The 19,814-nt window shown below is 42.7% G+C and overlaps 1 protein-coding gene across 2 annotated transcripts in view; it reads right to left on the bottom strand.

Annotated features, from left to right (window-relative positions):
• The window catches only part of DPP4 (dipeptidyl peptidase 4), an 80,110-nt gene that overhangs the window by 52,855 nt on the left and 7,441 nt on the right, over positions 1-19,814 (bottom strand). For both annotated transcript variants that reach the window (XR_004679691.1, XM_035007902.1), the window contains exons 3-5: positions 3,897-3,992; positions 3,432-3,523; positions 2,041-2,121 (exon numbers count right to left, since the gene is read on the bottom strand). Coding sequence is in view for 1 of the 2 variants with exons in the window: in XM_035007902.1 (XP_034863793.1) it covers positions 2,041-2,121; positions 3,432-3,523; positions 3,897-3,992 (269 nt within the window). In the remaining variant the exon portion in view is untranslated. The remainder of the gene's footprint in view (positions 1-2,040; positions 2,122-3,431; positions 3,524-3,896; positions 3,993-19,814) is intronic.

The following is a 19,814-nucleotide window of genomic DNA, read 5'->3' as shown; positions in this document are numbered from 1 at the left end:
TGATGCTTGAGAAAACTAAAGAGTGGTGCCCCTAGAGGTTCTTGGATCACTGAATCACCTGCGAGTCCTTAAATCATGGGGGGAGCCCATGCCTGCCCCCGCCTCCCCCATCACTGCACTGAACTAGTTGGTGTGGGGTAGGCTGCAGGCATCTGCATTTTTAAAAACCTCCATAGATAACTGCAAGGTTCAGGCAGGGGTGAGAAGCACTGGCCAAGCACGGTGAGTCCAGAGAGGGTAATAGATGATGGGTTAGCAAGGGCGGACTGAGATCCAATCACACAGGCTTCTGACGATGCTGTGGTTAGAGTCTGTGTTTTATCCTGATCATGAGGGGTTAGGCATAAGCATGATACAACCTAACTTAAGTTTTAAAAGGAGCACTATGGGTACTGTCTGAAAAGCATGGACGGCGGTGGGATGACGGAATAGCACGAAAACAGCAAAAGCAGTTAAATGTGCATGGAAACTCCAGTGACACCACAAATACAAATTACCAATGATGGCTGTCCAGTGAAATCATCCATTAGTAAACATCATATGACACCTACTGAACTTGGCCAAAGAGTAAATTGAGCTGGTATTTACCTTTCTGTTTCTACCTTAACCTCATCGTCTTTCTAAGTTTGTCCTGAACATGGGAAATTATTATTCAGTGGTTCTCAACCCGGGTTGATCATTCAAATAATCTACCCATTAAAAAAAAAATGATGTCAGCCTCACTCCAGAGGCTATAATTTATTAATCTGGGGATTGGACCTGGCCACTGGGAATTTTTAAAAGCTAATCAAGTGATTTTAATCTCGAGACAGCAATAAAAACCACTGAATTAAATAAACAATCCATTAATTGGGAACAGATATGTTAAAGTTGGCCTAGGATTCGGACTGGCTCCTAGCTGATAGGTTTAGTAGAATAGAGTCAGAGTCTTCGTGTCCAGGAAGTGGAGCTAGACACAGTGAATCCAGGGTAAATATTATGATTGAAAGTCACCACATTGAAACGGGAAATGGAGTAGGAGATGGTTTGCTTGGCCTGAGTATAGAAGTGTTGGGGTGCGAGATAAGGCCCCTCAGCATTTATTATTTATTCTAGAATAAAAAGACAGAGGTGGGGATCCCCAGCTTTATATTTTGTGTTCAATGCAGAATATCCCTACAGGGTTTTAACGTTTCCTACAAGTCTCAAAACTTCCTATACTTGACAACTGTTGTCAAATCCAGGAATAATTAAAAAGCCACAGTTAAAGCTGCGGGCGCTTTGCAGCCAGCCTAACCATGAAGAGGATATGTGATTAAGCTTTCCTGAGGTATGAGAATCTAATGTTGGGCTGAGGGTCCCCCTTGAGAATGGTTTGTATATGGTAGGACCCAGAGGTTGTAAGGTGGTCTGAGTCACCTTGCAGAGTCTCTTCTGGAGGATAAGAAGTATAAATCTTTTTAAGGCAAATACTTATTGAGAGTTTTATTTTATGTAAAGCTGAGACAAAGGAAATAAGGGGTTCTATTACTGGCTGTGCAAGTCAGACACGTAAGCTTGCTTTTAAATTGTAAGTTTTCTTTTATTAACTTATGCTTTTAGTATCTATATTACTTACACTTTTTAGCATTTGAAAACACTAAAAATGAATTTCTTTTAAAACATTTGTTGGACCTACCTTTTATGAATGAGAATGGCTATTTCTTCTTTTGATGCTGAATTAATGAGTTTTTAGTGCCTATTATATTACCTAGGTGTCAATCTTTTTTTTTTTTTAATTTAAATTCTGTTAGTTAGCATATAGTGCAATATCGGTTCCTGGAGTAGAATTTAGTGATTCGTCACCTACATACAACACTCAGTGCTCATCACAAGTGCCCTCCTTAATGCCCATCCCCCATCTAACCCATCCCCCACCCACTTCCCTCCATCAACCCTCAGTTTGTTGTTAAGAGTCACTTGTACTTAGGTGTCAATCTTAAATATTTGTGGACTTCAAATCAGTTATAAAGTAACTCATAGGATTCTTTAAATGTCACAGTAAGATAGCATTTCTTTTACCTTCACATAGTTGTACTCTAAGAGAATAAACTGTCCATCAGGAGATACCGAATAATCATTTATAGAGTGTTCAAATTCCTCCTGTCAAGCAAGTAGAAAAAAGAACAATTGAACAATTTCATTTAAGGTCATTATTGAGCACTTACTATGTAGAGGGTATGGTTCTAGACAGACAGGTGGCTCATGCCTTGGGAGCTGCCAGAAATGTCACATTCCCCCACACAAATGACCATGATGTAAGGTGTATGGTGATCAGGGTTAGAGAACCAGGGAGGGAAGAATTAAATCTAAGCAAGGAAAGATGGCCATGAGGGTAGGGATCAGGAAGAGAGAGAGGGGGAAGAGCATGAGCGAAAAACCAGATGTAGGAAAGGGCATGTGTATCCAGAGGTTTGGCGTAACCTGAGTACAATATAGGGTACATCAGACAGCATATAAAAGAGGACGTAAAAATTAGAAAAATAGCTGGGACTGAAATATAAGAAGTGGAACTTTAATCCACTTTTTGAACATGGATGTGATAGAATCTTATCTGTCTTTACAAAGATGCTCTGGGACATGGTGGCAGACATGCGATGAGAGGGGTTGCATCAGCCCTGGACCTGGGCAACCCAGTGGTCTCCTCTACAGAATGGAGATAGGGACACAAGTCCTAGAGTACTAACACAGATTAAAAAGGCCTTGAACCAGGACTCTACAGCGGAAATAGAAATCTGAGGGACACAACATTGCAGAGGGAGAAGTGATAGGGTTTGTTGAATAACTAAATATGAGGGATGGCAGAGGAATCAAGGAGGATTCTGAGGATTCAAGGAGTAGAATTTCACTTTTTTAGCCTAAGTGACTTGGAGGGGAGCATACTTTACCAAGATTGGGAACTCAGGAAGAGGAATGGGGTGCTTTCGGTTTGCTAGGAGAGCAAAGGGGAAATAACTAGCTGGGCTTGGGATACTGAGTTTAAAATACCGGCAGGCCATGGGTGGGCCAGGAGCAAGCAAGCTATTAGAAAGAGATTTTGATCTTGGCAGGAGGTTAGTGTTGAAAGTGTGCATTTGAGAATCAAGGCCAGACAGGAGAGCCCTGTTGCTGTGAGTGCATGAAATTCACTGAAGGAGAACAGGCAAACTGCGGAAGAAGCCAGCAAGGGAAGACAGAGCCCTGAGGGGCACTTACGCTTAGGAGTATGGGCAGAGGAGGAGGAATCGTCAAGGGAGACTAAAAGGTAGCCAAGGTAGGGAGCATTCCAAGAAGGAGAGAAAGATCCACTGTGTCATATGCTGCAGAGAGAGTTCAACAGGATGAGAAATGATAGTACTCATGATTTGAAAGGTTATGAATAAAAATCCTCAGCATTTCCTTAGCATATACATGAATTATGCAATCAAACATACAAATGTACTGTTTTCCAGGAAAATGGAGCTGTTTCCGTATTCAGCATTGAATAGCAAGATATTATTTTCTTGTTTGTAGAGGTATTCCTGATCTAAAGAAAGAAAATGGCTGGATCAGTATTTCAAGTTGTGATTAAAAGTCTTCATAAGCTAAAAATGATACAGAAAAAAACTTAAGGTTTAAGCTCACACAAGTACTAAATAAGCATTTCTAAGTTGGAAAAACATTAAGTGATGAATATTACATTAGTATGCATTCATTTTCCCATCATTATTGTCAAAGTTTCAATTCACTTTTAACTTTTTATAATCCGCAACAAAGAAATACTAAGGTTTATTTTCCTTTGTACCTGTAAGCAGAGAAAAATACTTTCCCATATGGTTTAACAAAACAAAGGTGCCCCACAACCTAACTAGAAGGAGCACAAGCATAAAAATCTGTCCCCTCCCCAAAAAAGTCCTTACCTGAAATCCAACGCAGGGAGTAGAATTTCATCCTAAAAGTATTTTTTAAATAATCAGTTAGAGTGTAAGTTCTGCGGCTGTCAGCTGCACCATCATCTGTTGATTAAAAAACAGCCAAATGTTCAGTAAGATGGAATAACTTAAGTTTGGGATAAAATAAACAAATGGATCACTGCAATATACACTGGTCACAAACTATAGGAATTACACTCACAAAATGCAAAACACATTCTAAAAGATTTCAGGCTGGATGGATGGAGTAGAAATGCACTTAACTGTTAAAGCATATGTGAGTGGTGTGTCTCCCTGAGCTATATCAGTGCCTGAATTAGTGAGTTTCCTTATGAAGGTCTAGATCCGCAAAATCCAATGGAAATATTAATGTGAGTCCATTTTCTAGTAGCCATATTTAAAGATTTGTAAGGTGAAAATAATTTTAGTAGCATATTTTATTTAGCCCAATATATTCAAAATATTATCATTTCAACATGGAATCAATATTTAAATTTTATTAATGAGATCTTTCACATTCTTTGTTTTTATACTACTTCTTTGAAATCCAGTATGTCGTCTATGATTACAGCATGTCCCAATTTGACTAGGCACACTCCCGGTCAGTAGCTATAGGTGGTCATGAAGTAGATGGCACAAGGCTAGGCTATCCTGCTTTGAGGCCTGAAGGTTCCTTTCCAAGTTCTCTTGCTTTGCACGGACCTTTAAGACAGGGTGATCGCCTAATTCATTGATCTTTGTTTCTATGGTGACTTTTCCTTGAACTTGGGGGAGGTTTTTATGAAACCCTCCCATGGATTCAGTGACACCTCACTTCTCCTCCTAACCTCTGACCATTCATTTTCCATCTCCTTCTTTGACTTCATTTTTCTCTATTGTCCTCCAAGGCAGAAATGCCCTGATATTCAATCTTCAGCTTTTTGCTTTTTTCTCTCTCCATTTTTCCTTCTACAGGACTCCAGAGAATGTGACTTCCTGGGCTTCAGGCATATTTTCCATTTAAATACATGACAAAACGTATACTCATTACCTTAGCCTTCCACACCCCAAACTCACATTTCTAGTGCTGTGTTGGGCCTTCTTAGTTGGCTTGTCCCATACTAACTCTAGACTTACCTTGTCTAAAATAATCGTCTTACTTCCCAAATAATTTTCCCTAGGCAATTTGTGTGGTTTTAGATTCTGTCACTGGAAACCCATATTCAAAGTTTGAAAATCATTTTTGATGTCTCCCTCTCTCTTACTACCACCTGCATCTAGTTAACCCTGTTGATTCTTCCTGTGAAATCGTTCTTCCGGGTATCCTGCCCTTAGTCTCTCCCCAGTCCAATGCCCCCACTGTACCACCCCTGGAATGATTTTTCCAAAATGCCACTTTCATCCCGGTGACCTTTTCCTCAAAAGCCTCCCTGGATTCGCCATTGCCTACGGAAAGATTCCAACTCCTTAGTGTGGCACTCATGGGCTCCACAGTCTGGCATGAGCCTCTCCAGCCTCATTTCCACTCACTCCATGCATGAACCCTCTAACCCACTCACACTGATTGCCTACAGGACCCAGTAAGCCTTCTTTGGCTTTTCTTTCTTTTTTTTTTTTAAAGATTTTATTTATTTATTCGACAGAGAGAGACACAGCGAGAGAGGGAACACAAGCAGGGGGAGTGGGAGAGGGAGAGGGAGAAGCAGGCTTCCCGTGGAGCAGGGAGCCCGATGCGGGGCTCGATCCCAGGACGCTGGGATCATGACCTGAGCCGAAGGCAGACACTTAACGACTGAGCCACCCAGGCGCCCCTTCTTTGGCTTTTCTGTCTTGCGGTTTGTCCCAAGCCTCTTCTCTGCAGTGTCTCCAACTGCTTCCCGGACTGCCAACTCCCTCCTCTCTCATCTAGACTTCAGTGTTGCCTCCTCTGATTTTTGCCCCCACACTACTCATTTGGCTTTCGTAATTAATAACTTCTGGGCAGTAACTATTTTTCCATGCCTACCAGTGTGGTGGACTGAGCTAGGCCAAATACTCATTGATGAAAGGGCCTTGGGTTGTTTGTTTATCTTTCAACAATTTAGTACCTAGCACAGATCTATGTCATAGTAGGTATGACGCAGGATAGCATTCTACGAGCCTAATGAAGTCATTGTGATTCCCCAACCACAGACCCTCCGCTGATGACAAACAGCCTAAAGAGTTCTTCCATACACTCTATTCTTTCCACATACTTGCAAGCATACACTCATAAAATCAGGCACCATCCTAACTTTTCTATAACTGTTCTTACTCTTCTGGGGATTGAAAAGACAGTAGCAGCTTCTCTTGTTAGTTTTTTACAGTCTGTGGAAAGAGAATTCTCTCACAAGAAATGCTCTTGCAAAAGATGTTCTCAAGATTTTATTTCTCTGGATCTTATAACATAGCCTTGGGTCTGCCTACAAAACTTTCAGTTTCAATAGATAAAACTGTTACACTTTATTACTTTATTGATTTTGTTTAAGCCTAGTTTGCTAAAGAAGTTAAAGATTAAAAAACAAAACAAAACCATTTGTTTGTTTTTTCAATTTGGGCCTGCATTTCACCCTGGAAAATTAGCAAGATATTTGTATTTGTTAGCAGAGATAGAGCAAATGGGTAAAACCAGCCCTTGAACTTGCCAACTTTCAAACAAGAAGTAAAGCCCTGTGCTACAGAAAATATTTGAAACTCTAATAAATTTGTAAATTTATTCACTAAATACCCTCAATTGTTTGTATTCATCCAGTTATTCTCTGATACATCAAATAGCTATAAAGTAAGTACTATTTGAAAAATACTGTTGAGGAGATATACCCTGCTATCAAGAGCTATTAGCCTAAAATGGACACAAAAGACATTCTAAAATTAGTACAACTCAAGGTATAAATGGTTATAGACCTTCAGAGTCCTATATTACCTGCTGATCTAGATGTCTAGATAGACCATTGTATATGAACAATGTATACATACACACGCACACACACTTACATTGCAATGAACTAAATGTTTCTGTCCTCCTACAATTCGTATATTGAAATCCTAATCCCCAGTGTGATGGCATTAGGAGATGGGGCTTTTGGGAGGTGATTAGGACATGGGGGTAGAGCTCTCATGAGTACCCTTATAACTTAGTGCCCAGAGGACTCTCTTGTCCCTTCCATGTGAGGACACAGGAAACAGGCCCTCACCAGACACTAGACACATAATCTGCCAGTGCCTGAGTCTTCCCAGCCTCCAAAACTATGAGAAATAGACACTTGTTGTTTGAGCCACCCTGTCTATGGTGTTTTTGTTAATGCAGCCTGAACAACCTAAAACGTATATATCTAATAAAACAGTCATATCTTTCACTGCCTCTTGATTTTGTAAGGAGAGAATTAACCGAGTACTTATAACAGATGACGCGTACAGTGTTCTCTCATTTAAATGTTATCCCATGTAAGGGTATTTGCCCTGGTTTTTTTAGGATAACACACTTAAATCTGGAATATTAAAATAATTGAGGCAAAATTCCCATGACGTCACCCGCTGCCCAGGGCGCCACCCTTCACATTTCATGATGCATGACTCACTGAGCACTTAACCTCTCCCCTGTTTCAGACAATGCTGAGCTCATTCTCTCCTCAGGCCATAGCGTTCCTAGACCCATCATGTCTACCATGTTTGGGCTCCTACCATGTTTGCTCATAATGGGCCCAGGATAATTTTAATCCATCTGCTGATGTCCCAGATATCAACCCTGATGCCACACTCCTGCTATGGCCCAGGACATCTGTGAAGGCCCGGGCCACCTCTGGTTTGTGTCAGGCTCGCTCAGCCACTTAAAGATGACCCCGCAAGCTGCTTTCCACCTCCTGGCTACCCAGTGCCAGAACAGCGCTGCTGAATTGGAGCAAATCAAGCAACAAATGTTCCCTGTTTTTTTGCCTTGCCATTTGATAAGCAGTGCACATTGGAAGATGCATCTGAAACATCTAGATAAGTGAGTTCTGTAAAACGTGAGTGCCAAGTCCAGGTTTTGACCTTTAGCAAGTTCCTAGTTTGTTGCCAAGTTACAACCTATTCTGTCAAACACTTACAGGACACGCTCATGTTTCTTTCCCCTTGTCTCCTTGCTCACTGACAGGGCACTGCTGTGGCAACAGATAAAGGTCTTTGGCTGCTTGTGTGGTTTTCCTGGTGGGCCTGGGACATGTAGTTCATTTGACTTACCGGTTCAAAGCATTATGCTAGCCAAGTAAAGCAGTTAATCATACGTTACCCATCTTTTATAGAAACTCTTAGATTCACGTCTTCTTGAATTTCAAAATCAAAAAAAAAAGGTTAACAACTTTAGATTTTACTTTTTTGATGAGAACAGCTATTGGGTTGGACCATATGAAAATGTCATTTTTATCAGTCAAAAATTGTAGAATAGCAGTATTTAAAATGACTCAACCTAATAAGAAATTCTTATCAAAGTGAATGGTATCTCAATGCATTTTTTTTTTTTTAAGATTTTGCTTATTTATTTGACAGAGACAGAGCGAGAGAGTGAACATAAGCAGGGGGAGTGGGAGAGGGAGAAGCAGGCTCCCCGCGGAGCAAGGAGCCTGGTGTGGGGCTCGATCCCAGGACTCGGGATCATGACCTGAGCCGAAGGCAGACACTTAACGACTGAGGCATCCAGGCGCCCCTCTCAATGCATCCTTGTTGTAGGACCAAATCATTTCTGAATAAAAGTATTTCCAAAATTATAAGATCCAAGTAAGGATGTAGTGTGGTTCCATGGAATCGTCTTGCCTTGACCACTTGTTACTTTATGATTACAGAATAATTTGAATATTTTGTATACATTAATAATAAACTTTTTTGTCTGTATTGGGCTATGATATATAATATTTCTACTTCACAAAGATAAATTGTTTTGGTAAATAAATGGCTAATGAAATGCAACTAAAAAGAAATGTGCTCTTTAAGCTCATAAACTTATTAAGTTGTTAAACACAGGGAAAAGATATCTGGTTATAGAGCTCTTGGGTTCCATATGGTAATCAGTTAACATTTTGTATTGATGCTAAAGAAATGAAACGAGTGTTGCTTCAGAATTTGCCACAGCAAAATAGCAGCCTTGACATAGGGACAGAGGAAGCAAAATCAAGAAGGCAGAAGAAGAAATTGATTGGAAGTCACTTCATACCCTGTATTATCCAGTAGCATATGCAGGCAGGCTACCACCCATCTGAATTGATCCAACAGATACCAATAAAGTGTTGGGTCCTCGGTGGCTTTGAAATCGGAGAGCCTGGATTTCAGCCTAGGTCTAATTCTTGCACTGAGGCCTTGGGAAAATTTCCGAATCTTTCCAAACCTCAGCTTTTTAATCCATAAAACCAGAATATAGCATTACGTAGCCCATGGGGACTTGCCATGGTTAAGTGGGATAATGGATGTAAAATGCTTAGCTTGGGACGTAGAATTTAGGAAGCTCTCCAGATATGTTACACTATTTATTGTTATTTTGTTCCAAGCGTGTGCTAGGCAATCAGGATACAAACATGAATAGAGGAGTCTCTCCTCTCAAGGACTGAGCAGTGGTGCTGAGATTAGGACTTTACCTGCAATAAAATAATGGTTAAAATAATAAGTTTCATGATGTTCATATCCCAAATGATCCGAATAAGACAGCATAAGAGCAACACATCGAGAAAGCATCTAGGATAACAACCTAGTCATTCGCTAAGTGCTAATGAGCCTCTCTTTCTCCCTTCTACTGGTCTCATGACCTCCCTCCCGTCCAGAGCTGGAGTTTGTAGCATGGAGGGAAAACATGGAACTTGGTGGACTTAGAGGATTTGTGAAGAGCGACATTTTTCCGATTACTGACACAGGAGGCGTTAGACTAGAATCACAACTGCCAGATTCACCTCAAGAAGAGAAACATCCCAGGTATACCAAGTGACATCCGATAAATGCCTAACCAAGGAGCCAGAGCCTAGGGAACCTGGGACTGCATCCTCCATGCATTTACTTGTAAGATCAGAGTGGCAGATGACCAAACTTTTGTTGGAGATAGAATCACTGTATTTTCAAAAGTCTACTCTGAAAGGCCAACCAAGTGGTACAAAGCATTATCTCCCAGAATAGCAACAGTTTGGGATAAAGGGAACAACTTAGTGGGAGGCTGGCTGTCATGACTCCAGCCTCACCTCCTCTTCCTCCCCTCATATCACTCCTCTCTATCCGCAATGGCCTCCTGGCTGTTCACTAGACACACTCTGCCCACTGCCACCTCAGGGACTTTGAACTTGCTGTACTCTCCTCCTGGAATGTTCTTGACCTCGAATATACCCAAGGCTTGCTTTCCTTACCTCCTCCGGATCTTTTTTTAAGACCTGATCTCCCCATGGCATTCTCTATTGCCCTTCTTGCTTTATTTTTTTTTCCTTAACAGTTATACCATCTATCATACCATATATCTTACTTCTTTATCTTGTTTACTGTTTGCCTCCTTTGATTGAATGTAAATTCCATAGGGGCACTGATTTTGTTGTGTTTGGTTTCGTTTACTGTTATATCACCACAGCCTAGAACAGTGCTCAGCATATAAAAACAGTCCCTGAGTATTTGTTGAATGAAAAAATAAAAGCCAGATAATACTAACAGAGGAACACAAACAGGAACACGGTTCCAAATACGAGCATTGTGAACTCCAAGTGATGGTGGTAGTACAAAGAGCAATGCACTGGTCCGATGGGTCTAGTTAGAGGATTGGCCAGTAGGAGAAGAAGAAGAACTTTCTTTTTCTGGCTGATCTCATGAGCGTGTGCCCAGAAGTAGTACCTGGCCCAACCTCTGGGTCCCCTGGAATGCCCAAACCTGCCTTGTCATGCTTCCCAGTGGTGTCAGAAGCAGCTGGGTGCCTCATACCCTTCAGTTTTGAGCCCAGATCTTCTGTGTCCTTCTTCTTCCCTTTGTTCCTAACCCCAAACGTAAACCATTCCTGCAGCTTCTCTCTCTGGTTACTTTAGAATTTCTCTTTTGCTCTTTAGTCCGTGCAACCAATTTTTAGAGTAAATCCCTCTTCTGAAACACCGGGTGTGATTTCTGTATTTGTCACACCACTATACTTTAACAGTATAAAGACTTACACACTTTGCCTATAAAATAAGGTCATTTTAGGCTCTAAGCATCCAATATCTAGACCTGGGGTTGGCAACCTCTTCTTAAGGGGCCAGACTGTAAATGTTTCAGGTTTTGTGGGTCATGCATCTTTGTTGCGACTACTCCAGTCTGCCTGTAGCTTGAAAGCAGCCACAGACAACATTGTAATTTTAATGGCTGTGTTCCAATAAAACTTTATTTAGAAAAACAAGTGGCCAGACTTAGCTTTTCTTTGATGACACTATGTAGACATTCCTCAGAATTGTAAGCAACAACAATAACAACAACAAAAAACCACAACAAAAACACAACTGCTCCCAAGATTGGTTTTGAAAGATTGAGGTTGAAACTCTAATTGCTTTGAAACAATAAGAATATCAACATAAGGGCGCCTGGGTGGCTCAGTTGGTTAAGCGACTGCCTTCGGCTCAGGTCATGATCCTGGAGTCCCGGGATCGAGTCCCACGTCGAGCTCCCTGCTCATCAGGGAGTCTGCCTCTCTCTCTGACCCTCCCCCCTCTCATGCTCTCTCTCTATCTCATTCTCTCTCTCAAATAAATAAATAAAGTCTTTAAAAAAAAAGAATATCAACATAAGACTCCAATATATATGCAGAAAAGCGAAAGTGGGCAGAATATTCATGCCTCAAAATTCAGGTCAAGATGAAGATAACTACAACTACTGGCAAAGTAGTGCAAGGCCAGAGGGACTTCCTGATCTAAACCCAGTTTACATTGCCCTACTCACTCTGCCTTGACCTCAGGAATGAGTCAGAAAGTGTAGCCTGCACAGGAAGCCTGCACCAAACAGGGTATCAAGGCTGCTTTATTCCTCTTTGAAATGGAAAGTGCTTTATTCATTCATTCATTCATTCATTCATTCATTCATTCATTCATTCTATTATAGTCTTCCTCTCCCCTTGTTAGGACTCTTCTGGGAATAAATAAGACTGGTACAATAATGGCCGACATTCATATTTGTAAGGCTTTTATGCCCCATGACATTGACTGACATTAAACCAGTGTAATCTCAGGTGACGAGAAACAGCTGAGAGGTGGAAACATATGAACTATGTGGATAAATGACCATGAAACGTTCAGCCATTTCAGTAAAGGGCTGTTTTCTCTTGAAAAATACTCAGAAGTAGTTGTAGTGACATGAAGCGAAGGTGTTACCATGCAAGCTAAGAATGATTAGTTTGTGTTAGAAAGAAACACTGATTAGAGGACATCAGCCTTTGGTGACCATGAAAGTTCTAATACTGAATCGCTGACGAACTTTCCAGAAAGATTTATAGGCATAATCAATAAGGCTACTCTGTGATAAGTGTTTGTCTTCCAGGATACAAGGAAAGATGATCATCGGAAAACAAAACTGCCATAAAAATTGCCCTTCCCAGAATTCTCCAGGCAAAACTTTCAAGAGTGTGAGACAAGCGTTATTATAGTACCTGCCTCTGGGACTATTAAAAAAATAAAAAAGTTAAAAATAAATAAAGAATCATAACTACAAATACAGAATTATTCCAGTGTGCTGGGCCGTTCCAGGAGTTGTACATTTAATAAGTTATTCTCATCTCAATTTTACAGGTAAGGAAACTGAGGTGCAGACAGGCATAGAGAGTAAGTGGACTCAAGTCCCTTGACCACTAAGCACCGAAGCTACACTTGAAGTAGACAGCGTGGCTCCGAAACCTGTGGTTATAATCACTCTTCTGAACAACCTGAGTATTTGGGAGGGGGATTACACATGGTAGATGCTATGCTGGCAGTTTTTGTGAATTGCTATAGATACATTAGACATTATGGAAGTGTTCAAATTCAATGCAATGAATCCAGGCAGATAGGTTGGTAATATCATTTGGACTTGTGCAATTGGTAGGTTGCATCAGAACATAATTTGTCCTAGTGCTGCAAAATCAAAAGGGTACCATTTTTTTTTTAGAAAACCCCAGAATTTTCTCTCCAGAGTGTTGTTAAAAATGGTAACTTTGTGAGATGCCTGGGGCGATCAGTTGGTTAAGCATCTGACTCTTTTTTTTTTTTTTTAAGATTTTGTTTATTTGACAGAGAGAGCACAAGCAGAGGGAGAGAGAGGGAGAAGCAGGCTCCCTGCTGAGCGAGGAGCCCGATGCAGGACTCGATCCCAGGGCCCTGGGACCATGACCCGGGCCGAAGGCAGCCGCTTAACCGACTGAGCCACCCAGGCGTCCCAAGCATCTGACTCTTGATTTAGCCTCAGGTCACAATCTCAGGGTACTTGGATGGAGCCCTGCATTGGGTTCCACGCTCGGCAGGGAGTTTACTTGAGGATTCTCTGTCCCTCTCCCTTTACCCCTCCCCACCCCTCCAAAATAAATAAATAAATCTTAAAAAAAAAAAAAAAGCCAGCTTTGTGACTTCTTGGAAAGGAGGTTGTACCATCCTCATTCTCTCTTCTGCGGTGCATCCAGAAACTCATCATCTATTCCCTGAACTCCTAAAAAGGAGTCATTAAAGTAAGAACTCGTAAGTTTCTTTTCTTTTCTTTCCATGCTTCCTAGATGTAAAACATAACACAACCCTGAATAACTCAGGCCCTGCAGTACCCATTTTCACAAGAGTATGAAGTCACCCAATAAAAAGATACAGTGATTCTTCCTCTATAGCAAAACCACCCTAAGGGGCTTTTCCCTCACCATGCTTCCCACTTCTGGGTTATGCCTTTCCCACCACGCTTCCACCCTTTCCTCAAAACCTGGAGGAAGAAACAGGCCCGACCCCTGTCTCCAATCTTTGTCTTCTTTATCCTCAGGGACATGTTTTCATCTCTCCTCCCTCAGCATCCAGTGTCTTTTCACTGCTCACTTCTGCCCTGTCCTTAAGCATGCACAGGGAGTAGCTATCATAAAAAATATTTACCTGACCGTGCTCCTCATTTCTCTGCCCCTCTTTATTAGCAAACATCTCAAATCACCAATCCACATCTGTGGTCTCCATCTTCTCGCCGTCCCTCCTCATGCTTCTGGGTCTACCCCTCACTACTTACACCACACCCACTTCTCTGACCTGGTCTTCCTCAGGGTTTATTTTCTGTACCATATGTTTGGCCAAGTAATCAAGTACTTTCAGATCATTATTTGAATATTTAATCTGAACAGTCTTGTCCTAACCCGACAAGTTATACGTAAGCTGGAAGGATGACTTGTCTTCATCAGACTGCTGCTAGCACTGTGCTCTACGAAGGGATGCGCTCTTACTGGGCGACGTGACTCCCTATTCGTGAATGCAAGTATTGTAATCGGAATTACAGCAACATTAAAATGTTAGTCAAAAAATATCCTTGGGCTCTAGAGACATAAAACATGAAAAACATGAACAAAACAGGAAAAACTTTTACTCTCAGGAAGCTTACATTTCCTACAAAAACTTTCACTCCCAGGAACGAACAGTGAGTACATAAAGCCCTATGTTAGGTAGCTATCGGTGCTGTGGAGAAAATAAAGCCCGGAAGGGGGAAAGGAGTGTCAGGTTTGGGGAGAGTGCTGTGTTCATTCATTTGCTGAGGGGAGGCCCCAAGGATAAGGTGGTATTTTGGCAGAGACCCGAAGGAGGTAAGGGGACAAGCAACAGTTAGTCCCAGGGAAGAGGGATCCTGGCAAAAAGATGTGCAGGTATGGAACCTGGGAGGCAGGATGGGTGAACGATAATGAGGAGGGAGCAGGGGAGGATCTCAGAGGGGCAGTGAGGCTCGGGTCACATGGGCCTTGTGGGTCATTGTAAGGATTGTGGTGTTTACTCTGAAAGATGGGGAGTCAGAGAAGAATGTGATCAGACCTCTGTTTCAAAATGGTCACTGTATCAGTTTTCTGTTGCTTCCTAACAAACGACACAAACACAGTGGTTTAATACAGCACTTTGTATTAGCCCAGGGTTCTGTGGGTGGGAATTCCAGCCTAGCGTGGCTGGAGTCCCTGCCCAGGGTCTCAGAAATCCAGGCATTGGCCACACTGAGCCCTCACCCTCATTCAGAGGCTCTGGGGGTGGGGGTGGCTGTGGGGAGGGTATGGTAGGGGGGAAGCTGCTTCCCAGCTCATGCGGGTTGTTGGCAGAATTCAGTTTTGCACGGTTGTAGGAGTGATGTCACCGTTCCCTTGCTGGCTACCAGCCAAGGACTACTCTCACTTCCGAGAGGCCTCTCACATCCCTTGTCACGTGGGCCCCGCCAAATCAGCAACGGTGTGAAAAATCTTTTTTTGTGCCTCAAATCTCTGACTACCCCTTCTGTGAGCAGCCAGAAAAACTCTGCTTTTTTTTTTAAAGGGCTCATGTGATCAGGTCAGGCCCAACTGGGTAATCTCCCTTTCTTGAAGTGGGTTGTGGCACAGAACACAACTTAATCACCAGAATTAAATCCATCATATTCACGACCTCAGAGATTGTACATGGGGGAAGGGAGGAAATTTGGGGAGTCATTTTATTTTATTTTAAAGATTTTATTTATTTGAGAGAGAGAGAAAGCATGATCGGGGGGAGGGGCAGAGGGAGAGGGACAAGCAGACTCCCTGTAAAGTCCAGTGTGGGACTTGATCCCAGGACCCTGAGATCATGATGAGCTGAAGTCAGATGCTTAACCACTTAATCAACTGAACCACCCAGGCGTCCCTGGGGAGTCATTTTAGAATTCTGGTTCCCTCGGTAACCTTGCCTGTTGTGATGAGAAAAGTTAAAGAAATAGGGAGATTTTTTGCAAGAATTCAGGTGAAAGGTGATGGGCATCCGGGACTGGGGGTAGCAGTGGAGGTGGTGAGATATGGTCAAATTTTAAAAGAACATGAAAGTAGAAGTGATAGGATTTTGCTGACCAACTAGATGTTGAGTATAAACGAGTCTGTGGAGTTGAGAAAAGCTGCATGGATCTTGGGCTCAAAGACTAGAGAAATGGGATTGCTATATGCTGAGACAAGGTGCTCTAAGGGAGGAATAGGTTTGGCAGGACTTTGGGGAGATGTTGCTTTGAGATGCCAGTAACATCCAAATGGAGATGCCTACTCAAATATACATGTAGAATTTCGGAAAGAGGTCTGGTCTGACGACTGAGGCACTGTCACGTTATAGATAATGTTTAGGGCCATGGGAGCGCGTGAAATCACCCAGTGGAATGAAGGAAGAAGGAAGGAAGAAGTTCCAGAATGGAGCCCTGGTGGTTTCCAGGTTAGAAGTCAGACATGAAGAGAAACTTCTTAAGGAGAATGGAGGGGGCATGTGGTGAGGTAGAAGGAACACCGGGAGAAGAGCAGAGACCCAGGGGGAGGTGGTAAAGAAGAAAGAGCAACTGACAGGACAGTGAGACTCAAATGGAGAACTGGGCTTTGGATTTAGTAACACACAGGTCAGGGACCTTGAGGAGAACTGAGCTGTTTCAGTGGCCGGTGGGGGTAAGCCTTATTCCAGTGGGTTTAAGAAAGAATGGGGAGAGGAACTGTAGACAGAGATAAGACAAAGTTCTTTGAGGAGTTTTGTGGTAAAGAGAGCAGGGAGAAGGACTGGGAGGTTGGCAGGGATGTGGGATCCAGGGAGGATTTTCCTCTCCACCCCTCCCCCTCTTTTCCTTTCCTTTCCTGAGAGGTTACAGCACAATTAGGTAGAGAGGAGAAAATGATGATGCAGAGGGCAGGACAAATAGCTGGAGCCTTATTTCTATGCAAAGCAAAGGGGGTGGAATCAGCGCCCACAGGAGGATCTGGCTTCCAGCAGGTGCCAGAAAAGTTCACCTAGCGCCCTGGGAGGGGCAAATGCAAGTGAATGCTCAGAGGGGCTGGTGGGAATGGAGGATAGTCTCTTCTGAGGGCCTCTCTTTTGTCATTAAAATAGGAAGCCAGCTCGTCAGCTGAGGGGATGCTGGGGGCTTGGGGAAGGGAGACACATGACAGAGTCTACCAGCAGCATCAGTAAGGAAGCGGGTGGGGAGTGTGGGATTGCCAGGCTTACAAAACACCACTGATACTGGGTTCTAGATTTTCTTTTCAGTACAGTCAAACCACTTTCATCTTCAGAAAATCATTACCGCATAGATTAATTTCCCCCCCTGGAGATTTAACAAAAAAGATTTGAGTCATCAGGGCGCCTGGGTGGCTCAGTCGTTAAGCGTCTGCCTTCAGCTCAGGTCATGATCCCAGGGTCCTGGCATCGAGCCCCGCATGGGGCTCCCTGCTCTGCGGGAAGCCTGCTTCTCCCTCTCCCACTCCCCCTGCTTATGTTCCCTCTCTCGCTGTGTCTCTCTCTGTCAAATAAATTTAAATAAAATCTTTAAAAAAAAAATTTTGAGTCATAAATTACAGACACCATGAAGTTATTTTGTTTGCTTTTATTTACTGATTGTATTTTGTTTTTCTAGCCATTAGTTATTTCAAATCCTACTTTCCTGGGTCAACTTTTGCAGGTCTAATGTTTACCATGTATTTCAAAAAGTTGCTCTTTTTATTTTCTGTTGACTGTTTCTACTACCTTTTCGCATTATTAATTGGATAAAATATGACAATTTATATGGGCTTTTAATGAAAAAATTGAGAGTAATTCCCCTCAGATGTTTCTGACCTGCTCTACTGTCTCAGATTTGTATCTTAAATACTTCAAATTCAATTCCTCCCCATTCTTAATCATGTTAGATGGCAAGCCAAAGCAGGTACTGGGCCCAAAATGCCTTTCTCATAAAAAGCACATCATCGAAGCACCATGCTGTGCAATAAATTTAGGTGGTTAGGAAAGCAAGTGAGAAGAGGGGAAGGAGAGTTATATGATCAGGTTCTTCAGAGATCGGAGCTGGCTTGACATCTATTTTCTTTTGTTAGCAAATTAAATCTTTCAGTGTAATGAAAAGAAAGCAAAGATAAAATATATGATATGCCTACATAGAGCACCCCAACCCCCCGCCGCCGCCCGCATTTCTTTCTTTTGGAATTCCCAATTCAACTTAGGTAATTTCCCTTCCCCTTCCATGTGTTAAGGAAGGAGTTTCCTCCGCGTCCCAGGAAGATGAGTCTTGATAATCTAGTCCAAAAAAAAATCCAGAACCCAACATTCATTCCCCATGCCCGTGATTAGATTAGAATGGACCAGTGACACAAATCTGGCCAATGAGATGTGAGGGAAAGTCTGCCTTGGGCCGAGGGACTTCCGGAAAAGCTTTCCCTCCCTGAGAGAACAGATTATGAATGAGGAACAGCATCATCTTCTGCCCTGCGAAATAGCTGTGTGAGCAAATGATGTGCTTCTCAGGCACGCATGCTCGACCCCAAGGGGACAAGCTTGAGAACATAAGCCAACAGTCTGAGGGGGGATGCAGCTGAACAATGGAAGGTGCCAGGCCCTTGAGGATGTTGTTGGATCACTGCATCAACAAACTCTAGAACTGCCTCACTTCTACACTTCCAGTGATGTAAAAGGCTAATGATAGGACAATAGTAATACTCTATAGTTCACATTTTTTAAAAAAAGATTTTGAGAGAGAGCCAGAATGAGTTAGGGGGGCAGGGGGGCATATGGAGAGGGAGAAGCAGGCTCCCCACTGAGCAGGGAGCCAGCTGGAGGTGGGGCTCCATTCCAGGACCCTGAGATCACGACCTGAGCTGAAGGCAGACACTGACGGAGCCACCCAGGCGCCCGGTAACACTTCATAGTTTAAACAACTTTTGGGCAGGTACTCTGTTACTTGCAGCCGGAAACATTCTGTTTGACACAGTCCTCCTACAGAATCTGGAGCCATAATAGCTGAGAACGAAACAGGAAGGTGAACTGCATGCCTGAGAGGCAGTCTGGTGGCTCCACTATTGGAAGGATTGTATTCGGATCCATTAATTATTAATCCTTTCTGCCTGGTTGGTTTCTGTACAGACTTCCCTGGACAGCATTTATCATTGCCCTTTAGTGCTTCCATAGCACTTCGATCATTTACTAGAAGGACACTTAGCCCTTTTTACTATAGTTAATGTTTATGTTTCCTTTAATATTGGGAACTGTTTGAGGATAAGGGCTCTGTATATCATTTTTATATCTCTCATGGGTAACAAAGTGCCTGGCATGTAGAAAATGTTCCATAAATATTTGCTGAACTAATTACCATCTTTTGACAGGTATGTGCTAGGTGCACAATGGAGAAGGCCTCCCTGAGTCCTGCCTCTTGATCCCTGAAGCATATGCAGCAGAACAAAGGAATTAGTTCAGAGGAAATGGTGTAGATTAGCTCTCGTGGGCAAGACAGAGCCCTGAGAGCACGAGAAAGTTCTCCACTTGGACTATGCAGACGGCTGTTCAAGGAGTCATCCTCGTCAGTGCTCCTTCCCTCACTTTTCACTTCTTTGCTCTCCGCCACACACTGTTTACCTCCAAAGTACATCCTGTTTTATCTCTCTTTTTTTTACATTTCCAGTACTATCACCCTGTCCAATCTGCCATCATCTCTCACAAATACCCCCCACCTGCCTCTATTATGTACAAAGGAGTCAGAGACATAGTTTAAAAATGGAATTGAGATCATCCACATTCATGCTTGGAATAAAAAGGAACTCCTTTCTGTGTCCCTCTGCCTTTTCTATCACCCTTAATTTTGTCCCAGCATTATTCCTGTCTGAAATGACTCAGGTGCTTGCCTCTTCCTTGCCTGCCCCATGGATGGTAAAGGTCCATGGGAGCAGGCACCTCATCCCTACTGTTTAGGGTCAGCTCCCCTAGACCCACAATAACACCTGACACGCAGTGACTGTTCCAGACGTGTTGGTGAGCT

The sequence above is a fragment of the Mirounga leonina genome, unplaced genomic scaffold, assembly GCF_011800145.1.
Source record: "Mirounga leonina isolate KUSES-001 unplaced genomic scaffold, KU_Mleo_1.0 Mir_151, whole genome shotgun sequence".
NCBI classification, from domain to species: domain Eukaryota; kingdom Metazoa; phylum Chordata; class Mammalia; order Carnivora; family Phocidae; genus Mirounga; species Mirounga leonina.
The sequence above is the reverse complement of the archived record's forward strand: the minus strand, read 5'-3'. Positions and strand labels throughout refer to the sequence as shown.